Source organism: Physella acuta, unplaced genomic scaffold (genome assembly GCF_028476545.2).
Source record: "Physella acuta isolate Inbredline_101_S28 unplaced genomic scaffold, ASM2847654v3 ptg000579l, whole genome shotgun sequence".
In the NCBI taxonomy this organism is placed as follows: Eukaryota; Metazoa; Mollusca; class Gastropoda; family Physidae; genus Physella; species Physella acuta.
In genome coordinates this window covers 60568-84723 of record NW_026732098.1, presented here as the reverse complement: position 1 = coordinate 84723, position 24156 = coordinate 60568, and the positions used below count along the sequence as shown (strand labels likewise).

At 38.6% G+C, this 24156-nt stretch overlaps 1 protein-coding gene across 1 annotated transcript; it reads right to left on the bottom strand.

The window, feature by feature from the left end:
* Positions 1–15317: 15317 nt before the first annotated feature.
* Positions 15318–19488, bottom strand: LOC131947032 (uncharacterized). The gene is made up of 3 exons (XM_059308115.1): positions 19026–19488; positions 16810–16971; positions 15318–15969 (listed from the first exon to the last, which is right to left on the bottom strand). Exons 1-3 carry the CDS (start codon positions 19180–19182, stop codon positions 15335–15337), a joined length of 954 nt encoding a protein of 317 aa, XP_059164098.1. The 5' UTR covers positions 19183–19488; the 3' UTR covers positions 15318–15334.
* Between the last annotated feature and the right edge of the window lie 4668 nt (positions 19489–24156).

The window sequence follows — 24156 nt, the reverse complement described above, 5'->3', positions numbered from 1 at the left end:
GAAAATTATTAACCAAACCTTTCCGACACACTTAGATAATTAGTTGCTTGACAATTATTTTTTTTTGATTGGTTGTCGAGAAATCGATAGTTTAAAAGTATCGATCTCTTAATGCATAATGGACGTGTAACTAATTGGAGACCTTAACGGTCACATGACCAGAAGACCTGGCTACTACCAGCATACGACAATACCGGACTGTACGTTACGTTAATCCAGCCAATCACCTGATCAACTAGGTTACTTGATCAGAGATTAGCTCCGAAATCGGGACAATGGAGCAGATTTTACCTAATGGAAAATATTGGGTTAACAACCCAATCTTTGCACTAATCTCTGAACATATCCCTACAATTACCTACAACGTCGTCCCGCCCTCGGGAGAAATGATCCGTTAAAGACATAGATAATCATCTCATCCCCCCCCCCACATACACACCCCCTCCCCATAGGTCTATAACAAGACAATTATTGTTCGTGGGTATGACAAAATAATTTCAACTCTGGGGGATCGGTAAATGTTTTGACACAGCCGCCGCACCAAAAGAAAATAGTACAGAGACAGTTGTAAACTAACATCAGTTTAAACGGTAGATTAAACCGATTTCATATGATGACTACAAACAAATTTAGTATTTCATTCAGCTAATAGATTATTATTTGAGCTAAATTAAAATTATAATTCTGAGACGAATATGATATAAAAATCTCATACACTTTTACATATTATAAATTAGTATGTCGATTATTTCAAACATAATAAACCAATCTCATACATACGTGTTATTAACATTGAATTTCACGTTATTTTCTAGTCCTAATATATGAAAGCCCATGTGCGCACTTCTCTCTCTCTCTCTCTCTTTCTCTCTCTCTCTCTCTCTCTCTCTGTCCGCAAAATATTTTCACAGGCTATCACATCAGAATCTTCAGCGATATATGGAGAACTTGATACGGACTTTTGTTGAAAATAATATGTTAGATGTTTTAAATGTATAAACACAATTTTATTTAAAGAAGAAAAATAAAAAAAAATAAAGGCATATTCGAATGTAGAAAAATCGTTTTAATTATGCAACCGGAGGAGTGTTTATATTTATGAAAAAGAACGCACGAAACAATGACGTCACTAATGTTTACACTAAGGAAAGAGCACAGATTTAATAACGTCATCTTCCGAATTTAGAATATAAAGAAATGAACTATTTCATTCAAATTTGATTTAGATGTACGTACGCTATGAAATGTGTACAATACGATTTTCCCGGCCTTAACTTATAAAATTTACTTTATCTATTTGGATTCTAGATATAGATATTCTAGATATAGATATTCTAGATATTCTAGATCTAGATATTATTTTTGTAGGCACGAAGGCCTTTTTTCACATTGGCCGTTTTAAAATAAACAAATAAAACAACATTTCAATAACAGCATTTGAAAAAAAGCAATTGCATAGTAACGACATAGCAGTAACATAGCACTAAAATGTGGAATAAAGAAATAATATTACATAGTTATAATGCAAAGTGAGATAAAAAAAATAAAATAGATGAATGAGAAATGTTTCAATGAGTCAGTTAGAGAGGTCATTAAATAATTGTTGTTTTAGTTTAGATTTGAATAGATTTTCAGATCTAGAAAGCTTTATTTTATTAGGAAGATTGTTCCACAAATTAGAACCAGAGTAGGCGAAGCTATGTTTTTGGAAAAAAAGTTGTATATGTGAACGGTAAATTAAGACGACGATTTAATTTTATGTTAAAAGAAAATAGGTCTGATAAGTAAGAGGGGGCTGTTTCGTGGAATATTTTATATAAAAAAATTGATTTAGTATATATTATCTTTTTATTTAATGGAAGTATTTTAGTTGTAATAAAAGAATCAAGACTACTAGACAAGCCGGTACACCAGTTTTATAGTCCTTTTTTGTAATGATAGAAGAGGACGCTGCTTAGTTATAATTTTTCTAATAGGTATTCGTCGTCTATGTTATTTTAAACAAGTATAAACATAGACGGTACATAAAACAAAGCCCCTTTTTTCATAATCTTAAGAATGTTTCGTTCCAATGCTTATGATCAATAAAATGTTTCTTTTCCTAAGTTTCCGATAATGAATTGATTAAAACCTAAATTACAATTCATTACGTTACTCACTTTCCGTAGGTATATACATATACATTTTCTACCCTTTCAAAGTAATTCATACACAAATAAAGGAAAACTAAGAATAAAAATCATTAAGATTTTATAATACTGTCCCTTGGATTAAGGGATCCAAAATTTTGGTAATTTGAAAATTGAGTAATACATAAACTTTGAAGACCTATACTTCAAATACTATCAAATACTTATAATGTCAAGGGTTAATAAATATGTTTAAATACAAATCAATACACATTATTTACAATATTTTTCAAAAACTCTATAAGGTTTTATTACAGCTTGTTAAAATTTGTATACCAGAGTAACGTTTTGCTATTAGTAGTAAAATAAGAAACAAAGTATTGACTGGAAACATAAAGCAACAAATATGTTAAATTATCTCCCCTAGACAGCGCATCATTAAAAAAAACACAATCGGATAGAAAGAGACAGTACTGAAATTGTGAAATCGCGAAAAAATCTAAACCGAGATTTTGATACATTTTGACGTTTTTTTTTTATTATCAGTTTCCTTTATAAATTACTAATTTCCCACTTACTAATGCACACTGTTTACGTCCATTTGAAGTGCAATTGTCTATTCTAATTGCGTTTATTAACCCGTCATTTCTGGATGGATGAATGGATGGATGAATGAATGTGTGTCCGCAGCTTTAAGTCGTATCTCCTCCTCAACGAAGCAATATCGAGGACTAGTTCCAAAGCAATTATGTTAAGCAAGTTACGAGGATGAACATAGGTCATAAAAATTACGGGTTTCTTTCATGGATTTCCCGGAAAAGCCAAAAAACCTCGGAAAAAAATGCAGTTTTTGGCCCATATCTCTGCAACCAGACCACTTAGCGACTTGAAACATGTACCAATCGATTCCTGTCATAATTTAGAACAATATTGCCGAAGAAAGTTTTCAAAAATATCCTTTCGTTCGGTCACAACATTTTTTGTTAATTAATTAAAATTTGGACCGAATTAGTAGGCATTTTTATCCAAACACACCACACGCGTCATCACGTTCAATAGCTGCACCATCACGTTCAATGGCTGCGACATCACGTTCGGTAGCTAGGCGCGCAATGGTTTTTAGTCATATAACTCTATTGTAAATAAAACATGTATTTTATCCAATGGTTTTACTAACCCTGCTTTTGATTTACGCTACGACAGAGCTATTTTTAGATAACATAAGGAAATTGCGCTAAAATTGTCACTAGACTTTTTAATTACCTTGTTTTCACTCTATTTTTTTCTATTAGTACGGCGACCCAGCCGAGTCTGATTTGTTTTAGTTCTGCCATATTTTCCTCTGTAATCAACCTCGGTGAAGATCTAACGATAATTTTATCATCCTTCATGTTGAGCAGTGACTTCTGTACGAAGACTACTTTCATTTTAGTTACCGTCGTTTGAGTGAGAGTTGTTAAAGTTGGCTGCCTCTAGTTGTTGTCATGGTGACTAACGATTTGACACTAAGGGGAGGTAACAAGTTCTTCTTATCTTTTTATTGTCGTCTGTAAACTCTCGTCATGAACGGCTGCTTTCGTGGGGGCCGGATGATTAGGGGGAGGGGGGTAGGGAGAGGGGGGGGGGTAATCGTCTTTCGCGAGCAGCGATAGTGTTTTAAAGCAAAATATTTTCAGTCGCAGCATTGCATTGGTATTATCGACTTGACGAATTTTGAATTACTGTAAAGTATAATTAAGGGAGGGAAGTAGTACTTTCTTGAATTCCGCGGTATTTTTACAGTTGTTGCTCTTTGACTGTAAATCGGAAGTAGGTAAATGAATAATTAAGACAATTTTTTGAGTTTAACCCCTTTTCCTTGAAACTGATCAACAAATCTTATAGGCCTACATTAGAAAAAAAAAATTATAATAGAAAGGTTCTTAATAAATTTTCCTATTTTTTTTACAACTACCTAAAGGTTTTAATTCATTTTTAATATTTAATTTATACATGTAACAAATTGTATTCCAAAAAAAAAAAAAATCCCAATTTAAAATACAAAACAAAAAAAAACTGAAATTTTTTAAATTATATATTTTGATCCTAGCGAAAGGCATAATTAAAAATATAAGGGTTTAATATTTCATTTATAGGCCCCACAGTTCGTGATCAGTTTCATCTTCTTATCGTACCCAATGACTCTATCATGAGTATCGAATACTTTTAAGCGAAATTCGACACTAGCCAATAATGATTTATCCAGTTGTTATTGTGATGTTTAAAGAAATTTTTTTCTCTGAATAATTCAGGTACAATGAAGTAACAAACGAATTTACAGACCAAAAGACCAAATTATTCTTATTACTGTCGAAATGTAGGCTATGTTTTAAAAGCTGAAATTGCTTTATATCATAAAACATAATATAGTATGTTTCATTATTAAATTATATTAAATTATAATCAAGTACAAAAGTAGATCATAATTACCCCATATAAAATTAATACTATGATTTTATTCTCTGTTTAACTGGGATTAATTGAGTCGACATCTCCCCTCCCCTCTCAATAAAAACAATAAGTATACTATGAAATTATGTAATAATATGCTTGTAATGATACAGAGAGAGAGACTTTTGATAATTGATACAAAATCCTAACCAACTATAAAATAATGCATACACTAAACTATTATTAGAATGTTTTATGTAATTATTGATTTCAATTGTGTGTCAATGTCACTTAGAAAATTAAAGCTACCATTCAGGTAGGCAGACATTATGGTGAATGAAGTAGACTTTACCCATTTCTGTGACCTCGGGATATAAGGAAATTGTGTGGTCAGTGTTATGCCCATCCTTCTTGTTTTTCATTACATTAATTAGGTTAATATTTGATCTTACAAGAATCCAGGATAACTGAGTGTATTCTGAGACATCCTACGGACTCGAAACTGGGATTCGAACTCAATACTTAAAGATTAACTGCCACTAAATTGACTGTCTGTACCGCAACGCCACACATTTTCCTTTATAAAGTCATCTAAAGCGAGTCTGTCATATAATAGAATCAATCTTGAATGAATGATTCGTACACCCACAAATTTTCCTTTTGTTCATAGTTCATTTTAAATTTAACATTAATCTATAATAATAGTTTCGCTGTCTGTCTATCTATCTATCTATCTATCTGTCTGACAAGAACGCTCTAGAGAAAAGACAAGCAATTTAAAAACATGCATAGTAATTCGAAAAACGAAGTATGACGTCGACACATTTAGCGCACAGAGTAGAAAATAATCTCACAGTAATATAATGACGTCATTGATTCTGGCGTAAATATTGAATAAAGAGGAAATGTTGTCTAATCTAAGTGGTTTGCGTGAAGAGTTTCTTGCATACAATTCTTCGGGTAGGGGCGAAGCCCCACCCCCCGCGTAAGAACGTCTGAGCCCCTCCCCCTCCCCAACTCAAAAGAAATTTCCTCATCGATACTCTATAATAAAATTACCGCCTAATTAATGTGTCTAATCTAAAAAGCGGTTTTCTTGCAATGGGACGGTAGACATGATTTTTTTTTGGGGGGGGGGGGGGGGGGGGGGGGGTGGAGGGGTTGGGGGGGGGGGGAGTGTGTGTGGGGGGGTGGTGTGTGTGGGTGGGGGGGGGGGTGTGGGGGGGTGGGTTGGTTTCAGTGTTTCTTTCAGACTTTTTCCTCCCCGGAGAGGGGTGGGGGTACTTGAAATTTTCGGGGGCGGGGGTAGAATTTTCTGGGAGGGGGCGGACACTGGAAAAAGTATATAATTATATTTCGTTGAATGGGACGGTAGACATGTTTTTTTTGGGGGTGGGGGTGGTGGAGGGGTGGGGGTGGGGGGTGGTGTGTGGGGGGGTGGGGTGGGGGGTGTGGGGGGTGGGGGGGGGGGGTGGGTTGGTTTCAGTGTTTCTTTCAGACTTTTTCCTCCCCGGAGAGGGGTGGGGGTACTTGAAATTTTTGGGGGCGGGGATAGAATTTTCTGGGAGGGGGCGGACACTGGAAAAAGTATATAATTATATTTCGTTGAATGGGACGGTAGACATGTTTTTTTTTGGGGGGGGGGGTGGGGGGTGGGGGGCGGTGTGTGGAGGGGGTGGTGTGTGGGGGTGAGGGGTGGGGGTGGGGGTGGTGGGGGTGGGGGTGGTGTGTGGGGGTGGGGGGAGGGGGTGGTGTGTGGGGGTGAGGGGTGGGGGTGGGGGTGGTGGGGGTGGGGGTGGTGTGTGGGGGTGGGGGTGGTGTGTGGGGGGGGTGGGTTGTTTTTAGTTTAGAGAAAAGAGACAGCACTATCAGCCTAGCGCCCGTTGTACCCTTCCTCAACGGGCCATTTTTCTCGTCTATAATAATAGTTTCGCTGTCTGTCTATCTATCTGACAAGAACGCTCTGTCTGACAAGAACGCTCTGTCTGACAAGAACGCTCTAGAGAAAACACAAGCAAAATAAAAACATGCACAGTAATTCGAAAAACGAAATATGACGTCGACACATTTAGCGTAGAGTAGAACATAATCTCAAACCAGAGAGTGCACACAGTAATATGACGTCATTGATTATCGCGTAAACATTGAAAAAAGGAAATGTTGTCTAATCTAAATGGTTTGCGTGAAGAGTTTCTTGCATACAATTCTTCGGGTAGGGGCGAAGCCCCACCCCCCGCGTAAGAACGTCTGAGCCCCCCCCCCCTCCCCAACTCAAAAGAAATTTCCTCATCGATACTCTATAATAAAATTACAGCCTAATTAATGTGTCTAATCTAAAAAGTGGTTTTATTGCAATGGGAAGGTAGACATGTTTTTTTTTTGGGGGGGGGGGGTTGGGGGGGGGGGGTGGGGTGGAGGGGTGGGGTGGGGGGGGGGTGGTGTGTAGGGGTGGGGAGGGGGGTGGGGGTGGTGTGTGGGGGGGTGGGTTGGTTTCAGTGTTTCTTTCAGACTTTTTCCTCCCCGGAGAGGGGTGGGGGGTACTTGAAATTTTCGGGGGCGGGGGTAGAATTTTCTGGGGGGGGCGGACACTGGAAAAAGTATATAATTATATTTCGTTGAATGGGACGGTAGACATGTTTTTTTTGGGGGGTGGGGGGTGGTGGAGGGGTGGGGGGGGTGGTGTGTGGGGTGGGGGGGGATGGGGGTGGTGTGTGTGGGGGGTGGGGGGTGGTGTGTGGGGGGGTGGGTTGGTTTCAGTGTTTCTTTCAGACTTTTTCCTCCCCGGAGAGGGGTGGGGGTACTTGAAATTTTCGGGGGCGGGGGTAGAATTTTCTGGGAGGGGGCGGACACTGGAAAAAGTATATAATTATATTTCGTTGAATGGGACGGTAGACATGTTTTTTTTTGGGGGGGTGGGGGGTGGGGGGGCGGTGTGTGGAGGGGGTGGTGTGTGGGGGTGAGGGGTGGGGGTGGTGTGTGGTGGGGGTGGGGGTGGTGTGTGGGGGTGGGGTGGGGGTGGTGTGTGGGGGGGTGGGTTGGTTTTAGTTTAGAGAAAAGAGACAGCACTATCAGCCTAGCGCCCGTTGTACCCTTCCTCAACGGGCCATTTTTCTCGTTAATACTAATAGTTTCGCTGTCTGTCTATCTGACAAGAACGCTCTGTCTGACAAGAACGCTCTGTCTGACAAGAACGCTCTAGAGAAAACACAAGCAAAATAAAAACATGCACAGTAATTCGAAAAACGAAATATGACGTCGACACATTTAGCGTAGAGTAGAACATAATCTCAAACCAGAGAGTGCACACAGTAATATGACGTCATTGATTATCGCGTAAACATTGAAAAAAAGGAAATGTTGTCTAATCTAAATGGTTTGCGTGAAGAGTTTCTTGCATACAATTCTTCGGGTAGGGGCGAAGCCCCACCCCCCGCGTAAGAACGTCTGAGCCCCCCCCCCCCTCCCCAACTCAAAAGAAATTTCCTCATCGATACTCTATAATAAAATTACAGCCTAATTAATGTGTCTAATCTAAAAAGTGGTTTTCTTGCAATGGGAAGGTAGACATGTTTTTTTTTTGGGGGGGTTGGGGGGGGGGGGGGGGGGGGGTGGAGGGGTGGGGGGGGGGGTGGTGTGTAGGGGTGGGGAGGGGGTGGGGGTGGTGTGTGGGGGGGTGGGTTGGTTTCAGTGTTTCTTTCAGACTTTTTCCTCCCCGGAGAGGGGTGGGGGTACTTGAAATTTTCGGGGGCGGGGGTAGAATTTTCTGGGAGGGGGCGGACACTGGAAAAAGTATATAATTATATTTCGTTGAATGGGACGGTAGACATGTTTTTTTTGGGGGGTGGGGGGTGGTGGAGGGGTGGGGGGGTGGTGGGGGGTGGGGGGGGTGGGGGGGATGGGGGGTGGTGTGTGGGGGGGGTGGGGGTGGTGTGTGGGGGGGGTGGGTTGGTTTCAGTGTTTCTTTCAGACTTTTTCCTCCCCGGAGAGGGGTGGGGGTACTTGAAATTTTCGGGGGCGGGGGTAGAATTTTCTGGGAGGGGGCGGACACTGGAAAAAGTATATAATTATATTTCGTTGAATGGGACGGTAGACATGTTTTTTTTTGGGGGGGGTGGGGGGTGGGGGGGTTGTGTGTGGAGGGGGTGGTGTGTGGGGGTGAGGGGTGGGGGTGGTGTGTGGTGGGGGTGGGGGTGGGGGTGGTGTGTGGGGGTGGGGTGGGGGTGGTGTGTGGGGGGGTGGGTTGGTTTTAGTTTAGAGAAAAGAGACAGCACTATCAGCCTAGCGCCCGTTGTACCCTTCCTCAACGGGCCATTTTTCTCGTATACTTATATTTGTGAGGCGCCTAAGGGAAGTAAAAATAACTATTAACTTAATCAGTTTTGTCTATCATCTATTTATCTGCAATATGAATTCAGTTTTCATTAATGAAATTAATAAAAAATAATTTTACTTTATAACCATTGCTATTTATTTCTTATAAACAGAACGCCATTATAAAAATCCCAGCACATTATTTCATCAGTGAAAAACAAGAAGGATGGGCATAACACTGACCACACAATTTCCTTATATCCCGAGGTCACAGAAAGATGACTTGAAAAAATAATCAAAACAAAAAATTAATATTAAAAATATGTATTTTTTCAAAATAAAAACTGTTTTATATATATTAAACTAATGTAACAATTACACTATGAGGAAATTTGAAACAGTTTATAGAAAAGAAAACTTTTTTAAAAGCATATATGCACAATTATTTCCCTTTATTGATATCTTCTAAGTTTCTAGTAGAGCAGCGACTCAGCCGAGGCAGATTGGTTTTAATTCTGCCATAGTTTCAACTGTAATCAACCTCGGCGAATATCTAACGATAATGGTATCATTCTTCATGTTGATCATTGACTATAACCGTGTGAAGATCTAACGATAATTTTATTATCTTTCATGCTGAGCAGTGACTTCTGTACTGAAACGACTTACATTTTAGTTGCCTTCGTTTGGATAAAAGTGGTTAAAGATGGCTGCCTCTCGGTCGTCTTTTTCACAGTCCTTGTTGCCATGGTGACTGTAAGCATGTAGGGGATAAAGAAAAGTTTGTGTAGAGGTGTGGCGTGATTTTTGCGCCACTTTATTTCCCTCTGCTTTAGGGTTGACCCCTGCTTTAGGGATGTCCACTGCTTTAGGGTTGGCCCTCAGCTTTAGGGTTGACCCCTGTTTTAGGGATGTCCCCCTTCTAACTCCATAGTGCGTCGTGGAGCTATTGTGTACGGGTTGGCTTGTGTACTTCGGGTTGTGAGGGTTGGCGAAGTACTGCTCCGGTATGTAAGCCGGCATGACCGTGTAAGCATGGGAGTCTACAGCCTCGCCACGGCTAGACAGAGCCGGTTTTTTTCCTGCCGTTAGAAGAAAGATGGCGGCTAACAGTGTCAAGTAGAAGCAATACTATGGATACATACCGCTGTCAGAGGTTCATCTTACCCAACCAGGGCACATTCTGTAACAATTGTTACATAGGCGTTTCTTGTAATAGTTGAACTTCATCGTTTTATAATAAACTGTGCATGCTCTTTTCAGTTTAAATCAAGTATTCAAGTAAAGAGAGTTGCCGACTTAATAATTACCTATCAAATTGGGAGAATACTCATATAACTAATCTCTGTAATAATCCAACAGAAAAAATTAAAATGTTTTATATCTTATGTTCTTATATAAAGCATCATTCCAAATGTCAGTTGATATCAAACTTTTTTAAAATTTTTATTATTTGATTCTCAATTGTCCTTTTTTTCAAAGGGTTCCAAAATTTAACAGTAACACTCAATTTTAACCCGCAATTTAAGAAAACTACTATTTTGTCTTCTTCAAAATAAGGAAAATCTCGATATATAAAGGTTAATACTTTTTAAATATTTATCACTTTTTGTTTGTAGAAATGAATTGCTAAGCACATATTTCACATTATTAAACTGCCATTGTTTACAGTATACTACATGTGCTTACAAACTGATCTTTGAAGTACAATTGAAGCATTTATCATAAAATAAATTAAAACATGAAGAAAAAAAGAGATATCGTTTTATTACTTCCCCTACAGTCTTCATTAACTTATTGTTTTTAGTTGAATAGCAACTGTAAGTTACTTTTTTTTTTGCCCTTCCAGTTTCCTCCCTTGGCAACATCGGTGGGGAGCTAACTTTAATTTTACTGTTATACTAAAAGAACTAAGCAGTACTAGTCAAAATTGTGATCCAGTAAAGATGAATGTTCTTTGCTAATCATTTAGCCAAGATTTGATTACAATAAGAGACAGATTTATGTCATACTTAAATAATCAACATACGGTTTATTTAATATTTTAACAGAAGAAAAGAACCAACGAAACCATTACATTACAAATAATGAACATTAGGTACTCCTCGTTTCATTATCTATTAATGTCCCTTATTCGGGGGGATCCAAAAAAATTTTTTTTTTTTTTGGTGTTCCATTTTTTTTTTTTTTTTTTTTTTTTTTTTTTTTTTTTTTTAATACTTTTATTTGCAATTTAAAACAAGTACATCAACATCAAATTCTTGACATAATTTCGAACATCAAATGAAAACGAAAGGTTTTGCAAATGTACACAATGAATATTTACAAGATGTCATGTATGTGATTATACAAAATTGAAAGGCATAACAGTAAAGGGGGTGAAGGTCAAATGCAAGTGACAGGAGTCGGGGGGGGGGGGGGGGGGGGGATCCAAAATTAACAGTTATTGTGACATTTAACCACTTAAAATATTGCAAGTTATATTTATAATACATTTTAAATTAATGTTTCATGAAGGTTTGTATTATAGTTTATTAGTGTATTTAGTTCCAAGATAATTTAGTCAAACCTTCTGTCAGAAAAAAAGCCAAAACCTAAAAATGTTATGTACATTAATGCAATTTTTATTTAATGCCTTAATTATAACGGAAAAGGCATTAGGAATAAAGTCTGCCTAAATTTTAAAAAAAACCTCAATTATTTATTATTATCTTTGTGTCCTTACAAAGTATGACCATTTGCTGGTTCGTTTGGTACAGTCTTTGTTACCTCCATGTTTTGCGAGATGACGCTGATCTTACTATTAAAAAAAAAAAATGTTTCTTGTGTGTAAAAGAAACGACTCGTTATATTTTTTTCTTCGTGTGATAATTTATGTTCGATGAACAATTCTAGTGAGGCTAATTCTACCCACAATATCGTATGTTCATTATTTAAGTATGACATAAATCTACCTCTTAGTACTGCTTAGTTCTTTACGTATAACAGTAAAACTAAAGTTAGCCCCTTCCCCTCCACTCCACCAATGTTGCCAAGGGAGTAAACTATGTCACAGAAAAAAAAAAAAAAAAAAAAAAAGACTCTAGCTAAGGGAAGTAATAAAACGTAATATCTTTGTTGTTTTTTTCGTGTTTAAAAGTTTTGTGATAAATGCTTCAATTATAAAGATCAGTTTGTAAACGTCAGTAGTATACTGTAAACAATTTTAGCTTAATAAATTGATTTATTTACTTACCTATTCATTTTTTACATACAAAAAAATGATAAATATTTAAAAAATGCAAACCTTTATATATCGATTTTCTATTTATTACAAATAAAATTAGTATAAGTTTAACGTACATTTCTAATTCTAAATCTAGTATTTAATTTTGGATCCCTTTGAAAAACAAAAGGGACAATTGAGAATGAAATCACACACAAAGTATGCTTCATTTACGAACTTAAGGTACAAAACTTTAGTATAAAGGCGCCTACTTCATATATTTTTTTAAAAACATTTTTAAAAAGTACAATAGCAGTTTATTGTTGGATTATTACATAAATTTTATTATATGAGTATTATTATTTTAAATCAGTGGTTCCCAAACTTTTTCTTGTGGCGACCCCCTTTTATAAAAATTAAGTGACCCGCGACCCCCATAGAATTAAAAAGTCGAAATTAGTAAGGAAAGTAAATAGTACTAAAATTAGATTTTCTAGTAGACTTTCAATATGAATTATTATTGACAACTGTTTAATACGATGAGTAAAACTGCATGCTATTAAATAGCCTCGACATTCATGAGGTTTTGTTAGCGCCAACCTCATGTCATTCTTAACATTTAATTTACTTCTTTGTTTTGTTTTTTAATTGGAGAAGTGTTGAAAATTTATTCTCGCAAAGATATGTAGACACAAAAGGAACTAAAACTCGAAAGGCAATCAATTTCACGTTTGGATATGAATGCTGCTTACTACACCAAAATTGTGTGAGCAGTTTTTCATCTTACGCGGAATCTTACCGCACATTTAAGAATCCATCTTGTAATTCATTGGGAATGCTGGCAACATCAAGGGAAGCAGAGGATGGGTAACGTGTCATTTTTCCCGAAGCTTCAGGTCAAGCTTATGTTGATGTTTGAATATGTCTGCTAAGACTTCTACTCTCTCCAACCACTCTTTGTCGTTAAAGTATATCAAAAGATGTTGTTTCCCTTGCACTTACAAAAACAACTTGATTTCATCTGTCAATTCAAAAACACGATTCACAACTTACTTTTGACAGCCAGCGTACTGTAATGTCGAAAAGCATAACCTCGTGATCTTTATTCATATCTTTGCACAGTTCTTTAAACAGACGGGTGTTAAGGGCTCCAGATTTAATATAATTTACGACTTTCATAAGCGTTAGCAATGGAGTCGGAAGAGTCTTGCTGGCGAGGACATAACGGTGAATCATCGATGGATTCCCCTTGGTTAGTGAGCTAAATCTTTTGATGTTTTCTGAAAGCCCGATCTCGACCCAAACATAGATGGCACACCTTCCCTACAAACCCCACAGCCGTTTTCCCATTTTTAATCATCCAGTATTTATTTTCTCCGTGATATCTTCACATATAGCAACTCTTCTTTCTCTTCTTTACTATCATCTGAATGAATATAACACGAATTCACGGCTGTTGATTCATCAACTCGAAAAGCAAACAATGGTGAAAGCTTGATTTTATAGGTTTTTTTTTTGTGTGTGTTCCGAATAATTCGTCTCAAATGACGTTTTAGTTTTGAAGGTTTCATAGACTCGTTGATGAGAACAACTTTGCACAGTACGCATTGTTACTTCTCTATTCCATTTGCATTGATGTTAGTAAGGCCGAATTTCAGATATTCTTCTAAATAAATATGTTTTTTTTTTCATTGCTAAGGTTTTGTCTACCAGTTGGCGCCCCCCCCCCCCCCCAGAAAGCCCTTCGCGACCCCCAGGGGGGTTGCGACCCCCAGTTTGGGAACCCGTGTTCTAAATCAATAGGTAATTTTTAGTCGGCAAATCTCTCTCTACTTACTGATTTGATTTAAACTTAAAAGAGCATGCTCTGTTTATTGTAGGATGATGAAGTGTTGTTTTGTTGACTGCCATTTTGTTTTTACATGATTATAATAGCATGGCAGAAAAAAAGTGAGTATAATACTCGATTAGTTCCTAAGTTCCAAGTTTGGATCCATACAAATTCTGGGAAAATGAAGCAAGATCAAACCCAAAGACCAAAAGAAAAGCTGTCAAAAATGTTTTAAGAACAACAACTCAAATCACTTTACATTAAAGCGATATTATATTTTTTACGTATTATAAAATAATTGTTAATATACAAAAGTATAGTTATAAGTTATGTGGTATGTAACGGACACCAATCTATCAGCCAGATAGTTGGCGAACGCTCCCGGATTCGTTTAACTGATTATACACAGATGGCGACAAGCCTAAATAAAAGAAAGTTAACACACTAGTTCGCTAGGACTCGTAATTGATGTCTAGGGGAAACACTAGAGAAACTACTGATGCCAACAATACATTTAATCTGCATATAACTTGTAATGAGTGTACAAAGTCGTGGCAGAACACTAGATTTATACAGAAATAAAATAGATTTACAGAATGAACAAAACCCAACTTACAATTTGTGGGAAATAATAATATGATACACTATCACAGCTTTTAACACTTCAGAAAAATCACCACAGTTTACACAACGCTGCTATAAGCATAAAGAATTACTTAACCACAAGTAATATAAGAATATGCTACTTAAACAATTTAGTACTACACGGCAACACACAGGGCTTATGTCTCTCAACGACGTCTGGTCAATGAACTGCCTCGAGACACCACCACCATCAACACCTCAACCACAATAGACTTAGGCAACATGGAAGGTCACCTTCAAATCATAAGGCCATTGGTTGGGGTGGTCATCTGGTCTGAATCAATCAATCATATCTTGATGGAAAATTTCTGAGTCTAATACTCTCTTAGTAAGACAGCGGAAAAAACCGGTCATTGCACCACAGACCATATAAGGTATTATAACAAATGTAAAAATAAACATTACCAGACCTAAGTAGGTCACAGGTATTAATAATCATTTACTTTTGTATATTATCAATCTGTATCTATCAATAATTTCGAAATACGTAAAAGTATAATATACGCTTTTTAAATATAAAGTCTTATTGCTAATTTTATATGCTATTTAAAATGATCTACTTTAACTTGGGTTCGTAAGAAGTTTTCTTATTTGAAAATAATCTAAACAAAACAACGCAAATAACGTCCCGTTTATTATAAACACTCTTATATTTCCGTAAAATGCATTTTGAAATTTTAAACTATTAAGAGCAATTGAAACAGGATTTAAGAATAATTAAATTAAAGAAAAAAAGAAAAAAAAATCTGTGATTATTTCCCTTTAATGACTTTTTGTAATTTTCTAGTAGTAAGGGGACTCCACCGAGGCTGATTTGTTCAGTTCTGTCCAAGTTTTCTCAGAGGTCAACACTGGTGGGGATCTAACGATGATTGGATCATCATTCACGTTAAACGTCGTCTGCGCCGAGGCTGCTTTTATTTTAGCTGCCTTCGTTTGCGTGGAAGTGGTTAAAGATGGCTGCTTCTTGGTGGGATTTTTCAGCGTCTGTGTCGCCATGGTTACTGCAAGCTTGCCGCTGTGTTGGGGATCATAAAGAGTTTGTGTTGTAGCATGAGATGATTTAGAGTTGTCCCTCTTTGTTACTTCATAGTGCGAGGTAGTGCTGGCGTGTACGGGTTGGCTTGTGTATTTCGGGTTGTGAGGGTTGGCGAAGTACTGCTCCGGTATGTAAGCCGGCATGACCGTGTAAGCTTGGTCTACAGCCTCGCCACGGCTAGACGGAGCCGGTTTTTCCGGCGCGATCTTGTTTCGGCGCTTGACGTGAAGCACCAGACATCCGGCCATCAGAAGAAAGATGGCGGCTGACAGAGTCAGGTAGAAGCAGTACCCCGGATACACGTCACTGGCAGAAGTAAGTAGGCGGGTCACGTAGGTGTCCAACAGTACTAGAACACATCCAGTGATGGCTAGGGCCCCTGGGATAAAACACGTACAAAATATAATGTTTTAACTGTCTACATAATGCAATATTTAAATGTCAGTATACAGTGCAAGCATGGGACGGCGTGGCATAGTGGTAGAGCGCTAGACTATTAACTCGAAACTCTCGAGTTCGAATTTGGTATAAAATCATCGGAACGCTACCAGCTCAGATGGGTACCTAACTCTCGTTAGGGAAAATAAAGGCGGCTGGGCAAAGTGCTTACCATATTATCCCTTCATATGCGAAGACAAGAAACATATGAACTTTACTACATCTGCCCTATGCATAGCTAGTACCAGTACCAGCGTGGCCAATGTTTTAAGTTACTCAATGAAAAGCCCCACTACTTTGCCACTACTCACTACTTAGCGCCACTTCTTTGCCTCTACTCACCACTTAGCGCCACTACTTTGCCACTACTTTGCCACTACTATGCCACTACTTTACCACTACTCACCACTTAGCACCACTACTTTGCCACTACTCACCACTTAGCGCCACTAGTTTGCCACTACTCACCACTTAGCGCCACTACTTTGCCACTACTTTGCCACTACTATGCCACTACTTTACCACTACTCACCACTTAGCGCCACTACTTTGCCACTACTCACCACTTAGCGCAACTACTTTGCCACTACTTTACCACTACTCACCACTTAGCGCCGCTACTTTGCCACTACTCACCACTTAGTGCCACTACTTTGCCACTACTCACCACTTAGTGCCACTACTTTGCCACTACTCACCACTTAGTGCCACTACTTTGCCACTTAGTGCAACTACTTTACCACTACTCACCACTTAGCGCCACTACTTTGCCACTACTCACCACTAAGTGCCCCTAAGACCATGGTTATTTTGGGCACGACTCGCATGCTTGACGTCACGTGACAGCACCAGTCTGTGCAGGCCAGCACCAGAAGTAGGACACTGCATGTCCAGGACAGGAAGGACGAGATGGCCAACATGCACCAGGTGGGGACTAGGTAGTCTGGAATGGTAGAGTTGTTTGTAGTGGATGTATTGATGGTGGTGGTGGTGTGGTGTGGTGGTGGGGACTAGGTAGTCTGTAATGGTAGTTGTTGTTTGTGGTGGAGGTGTTGATGGTGGTGGTGGTGGTGGTGGTGGTAGTGGGGACTAGGTAGTCTGGAATGGTAGTTGTTGTCGTTTGTAGTGAAGGTGTTGGTGGTGGTGGTGGTGTGGTGTGGTGTTGTGGTGGGGACAAGGTAGTCTGTAATGGTAGTTGTTGTCGGTTGTGGTTGAGGTGTTGATGGTGGTGGGGACCAGGTAGTCTGTGATGGTAGAGTTGTTGTCGTTTGTGGTGGAGGTGTTGATGGTGGTGGTGGTGTGGTGTGGTGGTGAGGACTAGGTAGTCTGTGATGGTAGAGTTGTTGTCAGTTGTAGTGGTGGTGTTGCTGGTGGTGGTATTGGTGGTGTGGTGGTGGGGATAAGGTAGTCTGTAATGGTAGAGTTGTTGTCGTTTGTGGTGGAGGTGTTGATGGTGGTGGTGGTGTGGTGTGGTGGTGAGGACTAGGTAGTCTGTGATGGTAGAGTTGTTGTCGGTTGTAGTGGTGGTGTTGCTGGTGGTGGTATTGGTGGTGTGGTGGTGGGGATAAGGTAGTCTGTAATGGTATAGTTGCTCTCGGTTGTTGTGGAGGTGTTGATGGTGATGATGTTGGAGGCAGTGTCTATGGTAGTTGTTTTTGTGGTGGTTGTGATCAGGTAGTATGTAATGGTAGAGTTGTTGTCGTTTGTGGTGGTTGTATTGATGGTGGTGGTATTGGAAACTGTGGTGGTCGTGTTGGTGGTGTGGTGGTGGGGAGGTATTATTGGTGGTGGTGTTGGAATCAGTGTATGTGGTGTTTGGTGGTGGGGACCAGATAGTCTTTAATAGTTCCGAAGAGCCTGGTACGTCGGACTCCCAAGTCCCCTACATAATAGAGTTGGGGAGGAGAGGTGCAAGACTGACGGGAACCAAGAAGGGTTTTGCTCTCGACCCTAACCAGATATCTTGACTTTAAGCTGCGGCCTTCACGTGGCTTCGGAAGAGTGCCACTAGTCGGACCAAGCTCATGACACCCCCCCCCCTAATGGATGCGGAATGGCTAGTGGTAGCCAACAGCAGCTAGAGGTTTTTGATCTGGCCGAGTAGAACTGCTGTATGCGCTAGGTTCAAAGAATGGCCGAACGCCCCCCACGATCAAGCTGGGTACCAGGCGGTAGGACGACGTCCCACGTCTGGTGGGTGGGGAAGGAAAGCCCGGTGAGAGCCGACGGAAGTAGCGACCGATGTGTGGGAAACTGTTGTGGTCGGAGTTTGCTGCACTGAGGCCTGCCTGGCTAATGGAAGTCAACCTTCTGAACCGATTTCCGTATAAGGAAGGAAGGAAGTCTGTAATAGTAGAGTTGTTTTTTGTGGAGGAGGTATTATGGATGGATGTGGAGGCTCTAGTTGTGGTAGTTGTGTGGCGTAATGGTGGGAATCATGTTGTTTGTTGGTAGCAGTAGGGATGTTGTGGTGATAGTGTTAGTGGGGAGATTATGTAATCAGTTGGTAAAATAAGTGATTGTTTTTTGTTTTTTTTTGTTTTTTAAATTAATTTTGTTAAGCAAAAATATGATTGGAAATTAAATGTATATATTTTTTTATATGTATTTATTAGCTAAACTGCTTGCTCTTTGCTTGAAAAATTACCTATATTTAGGTATAACCAATAATATTTTGTGATCAAATATGTATAGTATTACGTTAAATGCTTATGTTATATTGTCAAATGCCAAAAACAAAATAATCATTTAACAGTTACATGTGTACTCTTCAGTTGGTCTTATATTCAATAATTTTGGAATAGCCGCTAAATACTTCACCGTATAACGTAAGAATAGCCAGACCAAATGTTGACCTTTACCTGTAGAATAGCCAGACCAAATGTTGACCTTTACCTGTAGAATAGCCATACCAAATGTTGACCTTTACCTGTGGAATAGCCAGACCAAATGTTGACCTTTACCTGTAGAATGGCTAGACCGAATGTTGACCTTTACCTGTGGAATTGTTCTGGAAGCTTCTCGGACCAGCGAAATGTTCAGTGGCCTGGTCAAGCTGGAGCCAGTATGGAAGAAACATGGAGACACTGACCATGGCTCCAGCCAGGGTGAAGATGACCCAGCTGATCGCTAGCATACATCTGTAGTGACCCATGGCTGAAGCTACAGCTAGTCTAGCTAGACAGCCAGATCGGAAGTAGACTTGTGGTCACTCCAAGAGGAAGTAGACCATACTTATGTCCACTCTAAGATTTAAAACTTAACCCGGCACGATGAAAAGAGAAGAACCAATGCCAAAACGGGTTAAGAAAACTAATTGACACGGAAGTAAAGAAAAAACACAAGTAATGTAAATAAAAATGTGTGATCATAAACGAATGTTTTGTATACGTATAGTATGATCCACGAAATAAAACTACAATCCCAACTAAAGAATTAAAAGTAGTCTATTCCCTATTGCTTTCAGATCACAATTTAAAGAAAGTCCGTTACACAAAGTGATCCATACCTTTTAAATACTCTACTAGGAAGAAATCAATGTATTCTTATCGACGCTTGTATTTCACCCAAGACAGGCATTTTATGGCTTTAATAATGCTCTGTATGGAGTAGTACTCAATACTGTATAACCATGCCATATTTCACTGCAATCTGTGTACAGTATGGCATACAGCATTCCACTACAATCTATGAGCGGTATGGCACACAATATTCCACTACAATTTATTTACGGTATAGCCATGTTGTATCCAACTACAAGCGAAATACCGTATGGCCATGCTATATTCTACTTCAGTGTGTAAGATATGGCCGTACAGTATCCAACTTCAAACAATTGATATCTTTACTTTACAGACGTATGTCTGTATTCCGCTGTTCCTCGTGTGTAGTTGAATAGGTACCATAAATCTGTCTCATAATTACGTCAATATCTGCGAAACGCCTCCGTCATGGGTCTACTAATCGAAGTCTATAATTAGATCAAATAGACGTCGTAAATCAGTATTACAATTGGCAAACACACACAAACACAACAGACCTGATACATGAACATAAAACCTGTTGGCTGTTGAATGTGCTGTACACTAGTGTATGTGTTTTGAGAACACATTTCAAACCTTTACCTGGACATACTTAGACCGTGCCTGTTGTAACAGACGGTATGATATACAATAGGTCACCTTCTCCCGCAAACTGTTATTTAGAACTGAGTTACTGTTGACATACTCTTCAATCAGTTGCTGAACCCCTCCCCCCAACCTTTAAAGTGTAGCACTAGTAACAATCCTCTCGACCTACCACACCCCCACACACACTATCACACTACCACACCCACACCCACACACTCTTATATTTACCACACACCATCACATTTACCACACATACACAAACACTCTCACATCTACCACACCCACCCCGTCACTTCCCCACACACATACACAACACTATTATACACACAAACAACTATACACTAAACGAGATCAGCAACGCCAATATAAATCACCAGGCTGTTTTAACAGTCTTAGAATAAACCATCCACAATTGGGGCCAAGATATAAAAATACATAATACAATCGTGTATATTAAAACAAATTATACAAAAGTACACGCTAGAATATAGAATCACATCTATTAAAATAATTTTACTAAACCTGCTACCCAAGAGATAAAAAGAGGAACAGCTTTCAAGAAATTACTTATTAAAATGTGTGTACTTTAACCATATTTAACTTGCATAATAATTCAGTCTCATGAAGGGGGGGGGGGGGGGAGGGGGTACAAATTTTATCCAGCATACATATATGCTCTATATATATATATATATATATATATATATATATATATATATATATATATATATATATATATATATATATATATACTAGCTGCATCCCGTGCTCCGCCACGGTAAATCTTTTTTAAATGTACCAACTTGGGAACAGAACAAAACTAAACACAACACAAACGAACGCAAAAAAAAACACAAACGAAAAAACAAACACAACACTCATAACATAAACACAATTTAAATGCAATCATAAAGGCATATTGCTCACAGTCTAGCCCGTAGCGCCAAATCGCGCCCTTTCCGGTGATTTGCACCCCCCTCAAACTTTCGATTCGCACCCCTGTCCCTCCCCCCCCCCCCCCCCGCCCTAAAACTTTCGATTTCCACCACCCCTCCCTCGCATATTTTTTCCAACCAACTTTGGCACCCCCTAAGGTCGGCACCCGGGGACATATGCCCCCCCCCCCTCGCTACGCCTCTCCTATAAAACCCCTAACTTGTCCGCAAACCGAAAGATAGAATAATAATTAGTAAACAGTATAAATAATAGGCAGTATTTAAAATATCCGTGTTTTATCTACAATATTTCACTTTATCCATTCACGCATTTTTTTTCCAGTACTTTAAATTTAAAAAAATTACAATAAAGTTTCATAACTAAAACCATTGCGCACCTAATGAACGTGATGACGCGTCTATAATAGTGCAGAATAGTTGATTAAAAATTATAAGTCTTAGTAATAAACAGTAGGGCCTACATTTAGTGAATAAAATAAATAAAAGATTGCCTGTTATCAATCCATGCTAATTATTATTTTCAAACAATAATTTCCTCTTACACATCCGAATAATTTGCATTCACATTTTGCTAATAATATTATTGCAACACTGATTCCTTCTATGACGAACGTATATTTGCATTCACATTTTTTATCAGCGTGAGTTTAATGTATTTTTAAATTACCTCCTTTGTCAAAATTAGAAAAAAAGAGTTAAATTAATTTGATTTTTCTACCGTACTGTTATTATGTTATTGAAATTTATCCACTTTTTCAAGGAATATTAACGAAAACGATATTTGGCATTGATCCTTTTAATATGTTTTAGCAATGTGCGTTTATTTAATATTCTCTTTACGTTATGCACAATTGTACAAACAGTGGAAATTATAAAATAGCTCTATGCCGCTATATAAACAAACCCTACTCTATTATTTATAATAAGACACTGCGGTGCACTCAAAAGCACTGCATGGTGCATAGTTTACTTTTATGGTTCCAAAATCTATAGCGATGACGGACGGACGGAAGGAAGGAAGGACAGACACAGCCCGCTTATATTATACTAGCTGCATCCCGTGCTCCGCCACGGTAAATCTTTTTTAAATGTACCAACTTGGGAACAGAACAAAACTAAACACAACACAAACGAACGCAAAAAAAGAACAAAAAAAAAAACGAAAAAACAAACACAACACTCATAACATAAACACAATTTAAATGCAATCATAAAGGCATATTGCTCACAGTCTAGCCCGTAGCGCCAAATCGCGCCCTTTCCGGTGATCTGCACCCCCTCAAACTTTCGATTTGCACCCCTCCCCCCCCCCCCCCCCCCCGCCGTAAAACTTTCGATTTCCACCCCCCCCCCCTATCGCAAACTTTTTCCAACCCACTTTGGCGCCCCCTAAGGTCGGCACCCGGGGACATATGCCCCCCCCCCTCGCTACGCCTCTCCTATAAAACCCGAAAGATAGAATAATAATTAGAAAACAGTATAAATAATATTCAGTATTTAAAATATCCGTGTTTTACCTACAATATTTCACTTTATCCATTCACGCATTTTTTTCCAGTACTTTAAATTTTAAAAATTTACAAAAGAGTTTAATAACTAAAACCATTGCGCACCTAATGAACGTGATGACGCGTCTTTAATAGTGCAGAATAGTTGATTAAAAATTATAAGTAATAAACAGTAGGGCCTACATTCAGTGAATAAAATAAATAAAAGATTGCCTTTTATCAATCCATGCTAATTATAATTTTCTAACAATAATTTCCTCTTACACATCCGAATAATTTGCATTCACATTTTGCTAATTATATTATTGCAACACTAATTCCTTCTATGACGAACGTATATTTGCATTTACATTTTTTATTAGCGTGAGTTTAATGTATTTTTAAATTACCTCCTTTGTCAAAATTAGAAAAGAGTTAAATTAATTTGATTTTTCTACCGTACTGTTGTTATCTTATTAAAATGTATCCACTTTTTCTGGGAACCTAAACGAAAATGATATTTGACATTAATCTTTTTAATACGTTTTAGCAGTTTGCGTGTATTTAATATTTTCTTGACGTTATGCGAAAGAGTAAAAACCGTGGCAATTATAAAATAGCTCTATGCCGCTATATAAACAAACCCTACTCTAATACTTATAATAAGACACTGCGGTGCACTGAAAAGCACAGCATGGTGCGAATGTTTACTTTTATGGTTCCAAAAGCTATAGCGATGACGGACGGAAGGAAGGAAGGAAGGACAGACACAGCCCGCTTATATTATAGACTAGCTGCATCCCGTGCTCCGCCACGGTAAATCTTTTCTAAATGTACCAACTTGGGAACAGAACAAAACTAAACACAACACAAACGAACGCAAAAAAAAACACAAACGAAAAAAAAACAACTAAATACTCATAACATAAACACATCTGAAATGCAATCATAAAGGCATATTGCTCACAGTCTAGCCCGTAGCGCCAAATCGCGCCCTTTCCGGTGATTTGCACCCCCCTCAAACTTTCGATTTGCACCCCTGCCCCCCCCCCCGCCTAATACTTAAGATTTCCACCCCCCCTCGCAAATTTTTTCCAACCCACTTTGGCGCCCCCTAAGGTCGGCACCCGGGGACATATGCCCCCCCCCCCCTCCCCCTCGCTACGCCTCTCCTATAAAACCCCTATCTTGTCCGCAAACCGAAAGATAGAATAATAATTAGTAAACAGTATAAATAATAGGCAGTATTTAAATTATCCGTGTTTTACCTAAATATTTCACTTTATCCATTCACGCATTTTTTTTCCAGTACTTTAAATTTTAAAAATTTACAATAGAGTTTCATAACTAAAACCATTGCGCACCTAATGAACGTGATGACGCGTCTATAATAGTGCTTAATAGTTGATTAAAAATTATAAGTAGTAAACATTACATTCAGTGAATAAAATAAATAAAAGATAGCCTTTTATCAATCAATGCTAATTATAATATTCCAACAATAATGTACTCTTACACGTCTGCATAATTTGCATTCACATTTTGCTAATTATAT